Here is an 11,576-nt window from a genome sequence, read left to right as displayed (position 1 = left end):
TTTGTTTTAAATATACAAAGCAAATCTACACGGTCACAAATACTGTTTTTATACAGTCTATGGTTCCTATCTTTCCTAATTCCTAATTTCCTATGGTTTTACTGGGAAAAGGGTCAAGAATAACAGTCAATAGAAGGGTTAATGCGCTAGGGGGCAGTACAAAGCAATTTGAGCCCATTTGACAGGACAAAGCTGAGCAAGGGTCGGAAGTGACGTAAAAATCGCATTGTGGTTTGTTGATGTTTGTGTCAAACGCTCGGTCTTTAGGTGTTACGAAAGAAATAAAGTCGACCTGTGACGACTGTGTTGATTCGCCGAGACCTGGTATTATGTTAGGACGGGTGTAAATATACATGTAGTGAGCAAACTGTTCACAGACTAGCGAAAACGGCAGTTTATGATCTGTGTGTAACTCATAACAACACACATCATCACCGCACGCTGGGCCAGCGATGACAATCCTCCCGAAGAAGAAACCGGCCTCTACAGCCGGTGGTGGGGATCACACGGACGAAGCGGACAGAAGAGGCGGCTCTGAGTCGCACCCTCATCCCCTCGCAGGACGATCGGGGTCCAGACCCAGGGCCTCTCCGCCGCCGTGGACATACCAGGCCACACCGCACACGTCCAGAGAGGAGCGGCGGATCGAGGCGAGCGCTCGCCCGCAGCAGGCCTCCCCGCAGCCAGGTCCCGCTGGAGCACCAGTCGTGCAGTGCGAAGGGAACGCGAACTCGGTTGTAGTTGCGAGTCGTGTCGAGGTGCCCTGCGGCGCAGGTGTTGTTGTAAGTTGCTGCTCGGGACCCGGACTCAGCAAGCGCAGACGACAGGCGGTGTGCTCCAGCGGTCTGACAGGTGGAGGAGGTAGAGTGGGAGGCGGCGGAGGGGGCGGCAGTCCAGTCTCAGAATCCGAGGACGGAGCTGGAGGCAACAACAGTGAGGATGAGTATGAGAATGCGGCCAGTCTTCAGGTGGTGGACCCCGCCACAGTCGAGCAGGTATCAATCAAACTGCCGTTTGTCAGGATACCTGGCAACACAAGAACAGGTTGCCAGTTGTGTTCTCCTCTAAAATGCATTAAATGTGTAGCTGCTGTTCTTAATTATCTCTACATATTCACTGTTACTGTTTCTGTAAACGTTTTTAATGTCATTCATAATTGAAAGAAAATAAATATTTTTTCCTAAGAAATACAGTAATGTTACTAGAATGAATGAACATTCTCTCGTTATTAACCCCCTAATTTCTTTCCGATTCTGTTTTGAGTTTTGGTCTTTTAATTATTGACCTATTTAATTATATGAAAATACAGTTAAAAGTTCAGTAAACACACACAATTTTTATTTTATTTTATTTTAGACATAACCTCATTAAAGTAAACCTAAATAATTTTTTGAACCAACTATTAAACTTTATGCCCAAATACTTTTTGGAGACACTGTCTATTTTGGTGTTATATATGTGCTCGTTGTCATATAATATACTTTCCTGATTACCTTCTTGCCTACAGCAAGAAGAATGGTTTGAGAAAGCCTTGAGGGAAAAGAAAGGCTTTGAAATAAAAAAAATGAACGAAGATGGAGCATGTCTTTTCAGAGCAGTCGGTAATATTTCTCTTCTGTGTCTTTTTAAGAGTTTATTACTTGAAATCTGAGTTAGTTTGGCTCTAGGAAATATGCTATGCTTTGAATGTGCTGAAATTATCGTTTAGCTGTGCAGATGCAGTCATGTGCTTTTTCAGCGCATAGGTACTACATTGTGGCAGGGTTTCCACAATTAAAGAAACCCTTGAAATATCAGTTTTTCAGTCCTAAAGTAGTGATGGAAATTATTAAAACCTTTAAAAAATCTATAATTTCTGTTTTTATTAATGCTTTGATTTTACATTTTAAAAAAATTGTGATTTTGTTATCTACTTTTATCATTTTATCATTTTTTTTAAAGCTGATCAAGTATATGGGGACCAAGACATGCACGATGTGGTACGGAAGCAGTGTATGGATTATTTGGTGAGTCAGTTTCATATTTAAGAATAAATTATTTGCATTTAAATAAATGTGAAATGTGAACTTTACCCTTTTGAATTATTGACCAAGGTGCCGTTTTGATTTTTTGTTTATACTTGCATTGCAGACGAAAAATGCAGATTACTTCTCCAGTTATGTCACAGAGGACTTCACCACATACATTAACAGAAAGAGGAAGAACAACTGTCATGGGAATCACATTGAGATGCAGGCCATGGCAGAAATGTACAACCGGCCGGTGGAGGTTTACCAGTATGGCATAGGTTAGTTAATATCTGTTAAATTCCTGGCACCTTATAGGCTGTCTGTGGTATATTTGAGAAAAGAAGAGGAAATACATTTTAATTTTATTTAAAAATCCCCAATTTCCAGAGCCAATAAATACGTTCCATGGCATCCAAGAGAATAAAGACGAGCCGATACGTGTCAGTTACCATAAAAACATCCATTATAACTCTGTGGTGAATCCCTTCAAGGCCAGTATTGGGGTAGGGCTGGGCCTCCCCTCCTTCAAACCGGGGGTAGGTGTTGTGAATAAAATTCATATGTGTTTACCCTTATAATATTTCACTCCGTAATTTTGCTGAGAATGTACTCGCCCTCAAGCCATCCAAGATGGGGATGGGTTTTCTTCATAAGTTTAGCATTACATCACTTGCTTACCAATGGATCCTCTGTGAATGGGTGCCATCAGAGCGCGAGTTCTAATAAGCTAATAAAACAACTCACAAGGCATTAAAGGTGCTGTAGGGAACTTTTGTAAAAAAATATTTTTTACATATTTATTAAACCTGTCATTATGTCCTGACAGTAGAATATGAGACAGATAATCTGTGAAAATAATCAAGCTCCTCTGGCTCCTCCCAGTGATCCTTTTGCCATTTGCAGAAACTTCATCGCTCCCGGTAAAAAACAACCAATCAGAGCTGCGGTCCGTAACTTTGTTTGTGTTCAAAATGTAGAAAAATGTATGTAATAAGCGAGTACACCATGAATCAATTTTCCAAACCGTGTTTTTGGCTTGTCCTGAATCACTAGGGTGCACCTATAATACGTGTATATTCTGACTATTTTAGATTGCTTCAGGGGAACCGCGGCGGAGTAACCCAGTACCTTTGTGATTCTTCATAGACATAAACAGAGAGAAGTAGTTCCGGCTACGATGTTCTTCAGCAAGACACAAGCAGTTCTGTTTATTAACCGCTAGAGCGTCAAAAGTTCCCTACCGCAGCTTTAATTGATGGATTGCAGTTGTGTGGATTACTGTAATGTTTTTATCAACTGTTTGAACTCTAATTCTGACGGCACCCATTCACTGAAAAGGATCTACTGGTGAGCATAATGTAATCACCAGTCACCAGATGATAAAGAAACAAACCTATAAACATCTTTTATGGCCTGATGGCGAGTACAGTTTTATTTTTTGGATGAACTGTTCCTTTAATATTTTTTATTTTGTTTGAGTGTAGTACGCTGACCAGAGTCTCATGAAAAACGCTATTAAGACGTCTGAGGAGTCTTGGATTGAGCAGCAGATGCTGGAGGACAAGAAGAGAGCATCTGATTGGGAGGCCACCAATGAGGCCATCGAGGAGCAGGTGGCTCGTGAGTCCTACTTGCAATGGCTTCAGGACCAAGAGAAGCAAGCAAGACAGGTATGAAACCATCCCACCCGTCCTAATCAAACAAAAAAGTTTAAACAGCTCTGAAACATTTCCCTCTCTGCTTTTCCATTCAGCCTCGTAAAGCTACTGCCACCTGCAGTTCTGCCACAGCTGCTACATCCAGTGGCTTTGAGGACTGGGGATGCCGGTCTCCCCGCCAGCGCAGCTCTGCCCCCTCTCCAGAGCATCCAGGCCCGGCTCACCCTGAACCCCCTGTCAAACCCCCCTCCCCAGCTGGAGCTTCTCTGGTTTTTTCTAAACCCCCGTCACCATGTGCCCCAGGTATCTATGTATATGTATGTTTTCTTTGTTTACACTAATGTGCATTTCTTGCTTACTAACTGGTTCTTCCTGGACTTCTTTTCAAGGTCCAAGTCATCAGTCTTCTGCCAACTCTCCCCTCGTGTCTCTCTACCCAACTTTGGGCTACAGGACTCTAATGCAGGATATGTCCCCTACTGCCTTCGGTAAGGCATCATATGCTTCTTTATAAATGTTTGTTGATTTACACTACATGTCTTTAAACAAACTTACTTACTTAGGTGGTTGATTTGTTTTTAGGTTTAACAGATTGGGAAGATGATGACGTTCTGGCCTCAGTTCTGGCTGCTTCACAACAGGAATACCTCGACAGCTTGAAGAAAAATGCAATGCACAGAGAATCTTCTCCAGACTGCAGTTGATATAATGGACAGCACAACTGACAGCACAAATCACAGAACAGCTGCATTTCTATATTTCAACACCTTGCAATGTTTCTTCCTCTCCACTCTTTATAAATACCACTGTATTTTGATCTTTTTTCTGTTTCATTTTTTTGGCTAACCCATTTTCCTTAATTTCATTAAGCGTCATGGACCTAGTTAGGTGCATGTTTAAATAAATATACATTGTAAAATTAATATTAAAAATATCAACTCAACTGTTTATTATTATCAGGTGTTTTCATTATTTCAGCTAAACAAATTATACTTATAATTAGTATAAGAATTTTGAAAATATTTTGGTTTTTCTTTCTTCTAATTTTTCCAATATTGAACAATGCAGCACAGCAAGCTGCAGTTTTTTGGTTATTTAAAGATGAACAATAAACAATTCAAATTCATGCTTTGATGTTTGCATACTGTACAGAAGTATTTAGTGAAACCTGAGGTTCCTCTAGTTTCTGAAAATCTAATTTCATAACATATGACACACACACACACACAATTGATATATATATCAATTGCTAAGTACCAATTGTATAAATTGTGTATATTATATATGTAATTGTATACGTTTATATATTGTGTATATATATGTATATTTATGTGTATTAATATGGAAATATACAGAATAACAGACAGATACATAGATATACACATGTACACACACACACACACACACACACACACACACATATATATATATATATATATATATATATATATATATATGTATGTATAGAGTCAAGTTTGAGATCAGTTTTTTTTAAGAAGTCTTTTATGCTTATCAAGACTGCATTTATTTGATCAGAATTACAGAAAAAATAATCAAATAAATGCAGCCTTGATGAGCTTAAAATGCTTTAAAAAACAAACAATTATTACTAATCCCAAATATTTGAACAGCTGTGTGTGTGTGTGTGTGTGTGTGTGTATATATATATATAGAGAGAGAGAGAGAGAGAGAGAGAGAGAGAGAGAGAGAGAGAGAGAGAGAGAGAGAGAGAGAGAGAGATACATATACATACATACATGCATGCATACACAGACACTCACACACATCCTTATAAATCTAGTGTATTTATAGGAAATTAGAATGTGGTCTCACTTTTGATATATTTTATCATGGCCTTCTATTTTGAAACATGTTAACCGGAAGTGGTTGTTGGTATTTGTTTTTCAGTGTTTTTTTTTTTTACGTCAGGCTTCCTGGAGCAGCCGCCGGCTGAGTCAGATTAAGCTAAGGATGATCTTTGTTTTAATTTATCGTTAATAATTTATTCAGTTAGACATGCATGTGATTATGACGATTAGTAAATCAGTTCACGAGAGGAATCTTTTATCGCGGGAGATCATGAGCTTTTCCCATAAACATCGTAACGTTAGACTAGCTGAAGTTACTGTCCTGTAATCAGCGTGATAGCTCTGTAATTTGAACCAATCCTTATTATTTAAATAACTGCGATTAGTAGTCATTCATCGTTATTAAAGTTTGTTCAAACTCCAGGAGCGCTGCAGATATGGGATAACACCAGTAATCAGATTAAACGGGTTTAAACGTCACGTTTGTACACGAAGTACGAAGCTTCATTCATTAAATTGCTTTACTGATATATTTGCCATTTGATTTGGTGTTATTAAGTCATTTTTTCGTTATAAATTCAGCTGTTTGCATGTTGACATAGATCAGGTGAGTCAAGAGTGGAAATATGGAGGAGGTGGTGAAGATATGTGATCCATCCATCCTTCCACTGGATCAGACAGGTAAGGCTTTGTGCTAGTTCACTAGTCAAACATGTGTTATAGTGGCTAACCTGCTGATTCTACTCTGCTTTCCAGATGTTGCATACTCCGATAGTGATGTCCCATCAGAAAACCATTGTGTGAATGAAGATCACAGGATGCCTTCAGACCCAGAGGGGCTATTGGAGTCAGCAGACCCTAAATCAATAGAGAACCGCCAGCCACAAGAGCCTTCAACAGATATGCAAAAGCTCCACATTGATAAAGACCGTTCTCTGTGTGCCGGTGGTTCAGAGACTGATTCTGGGAAAGCGTCAGAGGACTCTGCACTAGCGGACATTGGCCATGATGACTCGGGTGAGTTTGTCGTAACCATGTTAGCCCGGCGTCAGATCGAAGAGCAGGGATTGGGTATTGAAGATGTCTCGTCCCCTTTATCCGAGACTGGGACACCTCTGGGACCTTCCTCGCACAGGAACGAGGATGTGACAGCGGATAGTTGGAGACAGCACAGGAAGCATGTGTTTGTGCTGAGCGAGGCTGGGAAGCCCATCTACTCCCGATATGGAAGTGAGGAGGCCCTGTCCTCCACCATGGGAGTGATGATGGCCCTGGTGTCCTTCGTTCAAAGTGGAGACAACATCATCCGTTCGGTCTACTCCGGTAAGTGACTTCTAAATTGGCTCAAAGAATATATATATAATATATATATAAAAAATATATGCTTCAATAGCTCATTTACTCATAAACGTGCATGGAAATTGTTAATATATTAATGAAAATATTAATATATTAATGAGAATATTAATGACCAGACTTGCACTTAACAATGTTTGCAAATCATTGTCCAATCAAATGCTTTCTAAAACGTGAAAGCTCCACCCTCTTATATCCTGTGACATAGCAACTCAAGTATCTAAAGTGTTTAATTTAATTTCACTGATCTGAAAATCTTTCGAATGAATTTGGATGAACAATTAATCATTATTTCATTAATACTTTGCAGAAAAAAAAACCCATTGAAAAATGTACAATATATTCAACCCAATTTAACATTCTTTTTATTTTTATTAGCTGTCTTGTATGTCACAAAAATACACTTATGTTAAAAAATTTGGCTCGTCAGATTTTAAATGTTTATGAAAAATCTCTTATGATCACCAAGACTGCATTTACTTGATCAAAAGTAAATAGCAATATTGTAAAATATTTCAGTTTTAAATAGCTTTTTCTATTTTAAAATATTTTAAAATGTAAATTATTCTTAAGATAGCAAAGCTGAATTTTCAGCATCATTATTCCAGTCTTCAGAGTCACATGATCCTTCAGAAATCATTCTAATATAATGATTTGATTCTCAATAAACATTTCCTATTATCAATGTTGAAAACAGTTGTGCTGCTAAATATTTTGGTGGAAACTATTCTTTTTTTTTTTTTTTTTTTTTTTTTTTTTTTAGGATTTTTCAGTGAATAATAAAAAAAAGAAAAAAAAAAAAAAAATCTCTTTACTGTCACTTTTGATCAATTTAATTAATGTGTATTCCTTAATTTAAAAAAAAAATTATGTTTACATTAGTACAAATGTGAACAAATGTTGTACAAATTCTTGTGTAATTGTTACGTTAGACCCTAGAACAATTAATCATATACCAAGTAATCATTCTTAAATAACTTCAGCAGGATTCTTTGCTTCTGTTCTTCTCCCTGATAGATGAGCACACGGTTGTGTTCATGCAGCTGGGTCCTCTGGTGCTGGTGTCCGTCTCCAGCAGCCGTCAATCAGAGCAGCAGCTCCGGAACGAACTGCTCTACGTCTACAACCAGATCATCAGCATGCTCACGCAGGCCAGCATCACCCGCATCTTCGAGCACAAGAAGAACTATGACCTGCGTCGTCTGCTGGCCGGCTCGGAGAAGATTCTCGACGGCCTCCTAAACCTCGTAGATTCAGACCCCAGCTTCCTACTCTCCGCCGTGCACTGTCTCCCCTTGGCCTCGTCTCTCAGGGACTCCCTCAGTCAGATTCTCCAGAAGGCCATCACGCCTAACCTGGTCTTCTCCATCCTCATAGCCAAGAACCAGCTGCTCACCATAGTGCAAGAGAAGATGGTCATTGACGAGGCCCGACTGGAGCCTGCTGACCTCCACCTGCTGCTGAACCTCATCGGGGCCTCGTCTGCCTTCCAGGCTGGGGAGATCTGGACGCCCATCTGCCTGCCCAGTTTTAACCCTGACTGTTACTTTTATGCATACATCTCATATCTGGACCCTCCTGAATGCACTGTTTGTCTGGTTCTTCTCTCGACCGATAAAGAGGCGTTTTATTCGGTGGCCGGGTGTAAGAGGAAGATCGAGGAGGCTATGCAAACGCAGAATGCGCTCAGCTCCATAGCGAAAGCTCATTCGTACAGCGTTAGTCAGGTGGGAGTATCTGACCTCAGGCATTTCATGTACAAGCCTTTTGATGTGCCCGACAACCATCGCCAGCTAACACAGTTCACCAGGTGAGTCGTTTGAGAATCTCACAAAACCTGTCCTGCTCTCATTTCATCCCAGAATAAAACAGAAAAAAGTAAGAATTTATATATTTTAGTTTAGTACAATCAAGAAATGTTTTTGTTCAGTTTCTTAATATGTTTATGTAAAACATGATCAATTTTTTTCAGGATTCTTTGATTATTAAAATGTTCAAAAATGTTAAAGTTCAAAAGCATTTGTTGGTGTATTAAAATACCAAGGGATGTTCTAATGAGTTTTTATTTTATGGCTGCTAACAGATAAATGCAGATATTAAAATGACTCCCTATACTATTTTGTCCAAATAAATAATAATAATAATAATAAAAAAAAAAACACACATTTACGTTTTACTAGGGGAATATGTGCTTAGGTGTCATAAAATAGTGTCACAATGTAAAAAGTATTAACTTTCTTAATGCAAGAGATATTTGCTTTTTTCCTTTTGATTTTTTAGATCAAATGTGAGCTGGACCTGTTTTTATGAGATTAAACCACATAAAATAAATGTATGCGCTACGATGCAGTGAAATTAATTGAAGTACTAAAATAACTTTAAAATTAAATAAAAATAATTTAAAGTTAATTGAAAAGTATGTCAAACTGATAAACATGGAAAAAGGAAAAATGATAACAACAATAAAAACGCTAATTTTTAAATGCATTTAAAGTTTTATTTTTGCTGAATGGATAAAGTCTTTCACTAAGGCTAACTTCATGATGTTAGATTTTTTTATCAAAACTAACTTTTTGAACAGTATCTGTGAGATTAATATTTTCACTCTAATACTGAGCTCATGCTCACACATATTTGTCAAATGAATGTCACAGAGGACAGCAATTGAAAGCATGTTTTCTTAATTCAGCCTATTGATTGATGCCCACAGACTGCAGTGGTTTTCTTGAAAGTGCTCCGTTTGTCATAAGATGTGTGGCTACTAATATAATTTCTGAAAACATTGATGAATGACATACAGAAATGAGATCTAGTGCACAAAACCACATTTGTTTTCCTCTCTGTCTCAGCCCAGAGATGGAAGCCCCTTACAGCAGTGAGGAGGAGCAGATGAGACTCCTGGACCTGTACAGAGACATGCACGGCCGAATCCACAGCACCTCACGTTCCCTCAAGCTCATCTACCACGTGGCTGAACGTGAGACTCTGCTGGCCTGGGTATGTGAATAATAACTGCTGTCACATGCATCTGTTCTCAGTCCTTCAAAGGCAAAACATGTTGATGCTGTGCTTTCTATCTCGCCTGGCGCTTTCACAAGCTCTCTGCGCAGACCTTAAAAGATCAAGTTACTTTCAAGGCCTGTGAGCAGCAGTTAAAATTTGCAAATGAGGATCCTCTTGACCTTGCTCCAAATGGAGATACTTTGTGATTGATTATAAGGTGGAAATCTTTATAATTTTCTCAGCTTCTTTACGTGTTGCCTAAAGCAATTTCAGTCAAAAATTCTAATTTGCTGAAAGTGTAATCACCCTCAGGCCATCCAAAATATAGCCGTGTTTATTTCTTCATTAAAACAAATTTGGAGAAATGTAGAATTGTTTGTCAATGGATCCTCTGCAGGGAATGGGTGCCGTCAGAATGAGAGTCCAAACAGCTGATAAAAAGCAAATTAGCTAATTTGATGTGAACTATTCCTTTAATTTCTCATTCCAGGTCACGAGTAAATTTGAGTTGTATACGTGCTTCAGCCCACTTGTCACAAAAACCTGCGCCATCAATGCCATCACTAAACTGCTGCGCTGGATCAAGAAGGAGGAAGACCGTCTGTTTATCCGATACCCTCCAAAATACTCCACCACCCCCAACCCCAGTAAGAGCTGAATCGGATTCTGATTTCTTGGTCATTTACAAGATTCCCTCCATCAGCCGACCACCTGCATTGATTTGCTTTCAGATGCACACTGACCAGACCAGCTTACAATGTCACGACACGCATCTCTGCATTCGAACTTAACTCAGTTTAGTAATGTAACGGAGATGATTCAACCAAATGATTCTAATCTGCCATGGGTTAATAAATTACATAAAGCTGCTTTTTTTGTTTGTTTTTTTGACTATTTGACAGACACATCTCGGACTGGATCTAATTTTATGTGGAAGAAAAGCGAATCACATTTTGTGAATGTTATAAACTCTTTTAATTCCAGAACAGAACACTTTGACCTTTACGTAGCAAGAGGCCCAATAAAATGTGGATTTTCTTCTCCTCAGCTGGTGGCAGTGAACAATTATTGAGGCTATAACTGGATTGTTTTACTTGATGGAAAAATATTCATGGACATTTAATTGCATGAATTAGATTTTTTATGGTACAAAATGAAAAGATCAAATTTGGTTAATGAAGAAGATGAGCTGTTCATCATGGTCTGAACAGCTTGCACTGCACCTTTGTTCATTGTACTTGTGACTTATTTGTTTTTGACTTTTTGTCTTATATGGTTTTCTACTTGAAACCAAACAGACCAAATCTTGCTCCATTTTAATAAATGAAAATAACATGATCTGAAACATCATAAAATTATGTCCTTACTATGGGATTAATGTTCTTTTATTTTTGTCTTTGTTAGGTTACTGCACGATACGTGTGGCTTACTGTTGTATATATTGGTTTGTTTGCTGTTTGACATGCCAGTCATGAATTATGACATTTATTCCTATCTGATAATATCAAAACCACCAAAATATGTTAGATTTAAACCACCGGGCATAACGGGAAAATCCTCATTGTATGGTTTTTGGAGAACTACATAAAAATGTGTATTCAAGAGGAGTAATATATTGGTGCTGGAATAAATCTGAGGTAGCTCAAAGTACATGTTGTATTTTGAAATCTTATTTACTTACGTGAAGGCTAAATATAGTGTATCAAGATCAAGATGTATTACTCAAGTTCAGCTTGTAAACA

At 38.5% G+C, this 11,576-nt stretch overlaps 2 protein-coding genes across 4 annotated transcripts; both read left to right on the top strand.

The window, feature by feature from the left end:
* The first annotated feature begins 207 nt into the window (after positions 1 to 207).
* Positions 208 to 4,793, top strand: LOC128022293 (OTU domain-containing protein 5-A). The gene is made up of 9 exons (XM_052609679.1): positions 208 to 995; positions 1,508 to 1,601; positions 1,942 to 2,006; positions 2,131 to 2,287; positions 2,397 to 2,545; positions 3,494 to 3,679; positions 3,763 to 3,970; positions 4,057 to 4,155; positions 4,250 to 4,793. Exons 1-9 carry the CDS (start codon positions 453 to 455, stop codon positions 4,369 to 4,371), a joined length of 1,623 nt encoding a protein of 540 aa, XP_052465639.1. The 5' UTR covers positions 208 to 452; the 3' UTR covers positions 4,372 to 4,793.
* A 785-nt stretch (positions 4,794 to 5,578) lies between these two features.
* LOC128022292 (vacuolar fusion protein MON1 homolog B) lies at positions 5,579 to 11,484 on the top strand. 3 transcript variants are annotated; one of them, XM_052609678.1, is made up of 7 exons: positions 5,579 to 5,969; positions 6,078 to 6,156; positions 6,232 to 6,798; positions 7,849 to 8,641; positions 9,681 to 9,828; positions 10,325 to 10,481; positions 10,566 to 11,484. In XM_052609678.1, the coding sequence occupies exons 2-7, from the start codon at positions 6,102 to 6,104 to the stop codon at positions 10,574 to 10,576; spliced, it is 1,731 nt and encodes a 576-aa protein (XP_052465638.1). In that variant the 5' UTR covers positions 5,579 to 5,969; positions 6,078 to 6,101; the 3' UTR covers positions 10,577 to 11,484. The 3 variants fall into 3 exon arrangements, with proteins under 3 accessions (XP_052465638.1, XP_052465637.1, XP_052465636.1); XM_052609677.1 differs by having other exon boundaries at positions 5,580 to 5,969; positions 6,083 to 6,156; positions 10,325 to 11,484; XM_052609676.1 differs by having other exon boundaries at positions 5,580 to 5,969; positions 6,058 to 6,156; positions 10,325 to 11,484.
* The last annotated feature ends 92 nt before the right edge of the window (positions 11,485 to 11,576 follow it).

Source organism: Carassius gibelio, chromosome A11 (assembly GCF_023724105.1).
Source record: "Carassius gibelio isolate Cgi1373 ecotype wild population from Czech Republic chromosome A11, carGib1.2-hapl.c, whole genome shotgun sequence".
NCBI classification, from domain to species: domain Eukaryota; kingdom Metazoa; phylum Chordata; class Actinopteri; order Cypriniformes; family Cyprinidae; genus Carassius; species Carassius gibelio.
The sequence above is the reverse complement of the archived record's forward strand: the minus strand, read 5'-3'. Positions and strand labels throughout refer to the sequence as shown.

Excerpts from the sequence above, each read along its gene's own strand:
- LOC128022293 (XM_052609679.1), top strand. The coding sequence starts at position 453 with ATGACAATCCTCCCGAAGAAGAAACCGGCCTCTACAGCCGGTGGTGGG. Across the intron at positions 3,680-3,762 it reads AAGAGAAGCAAGCAAGACAG|CCTCGTAAAGCTACTGCCAC; the intron begins GTATGAAACCAT and ends TTTTCCATTCAG. Across the intron at positions 4,156-4,249 it reads TATGTCCCCTACTGCCTTCG|GTTTAACAGATTGGGAAGAT; the intron begins GTAAGGCATCAT and ends ATTTGTTTTTAG.
- LOC128022292 (XM_052609678.1), top strand. The coding sequence starts at position 6,102 with ATGGAGGAGGTGGTGAAGATATGTGATCCATCCATCCTTCCACTGGAT. Across the intron at positions 6,157-6,231 it reads CCTTCCACTGGATCAGACAG|ATGTTGCATACTCCGATAGT; the intron begins GTAAGGCTTTGT and ends TCTGCTTTCCAG. Across the intron at positions 6,799-7,848 it reads CATCCGTTCGGTCTACTCCG|ATGAGCACACGGTTGTGTTC; the intron begins GTAAGTGACTTC and ends TCTCCCTGATAG.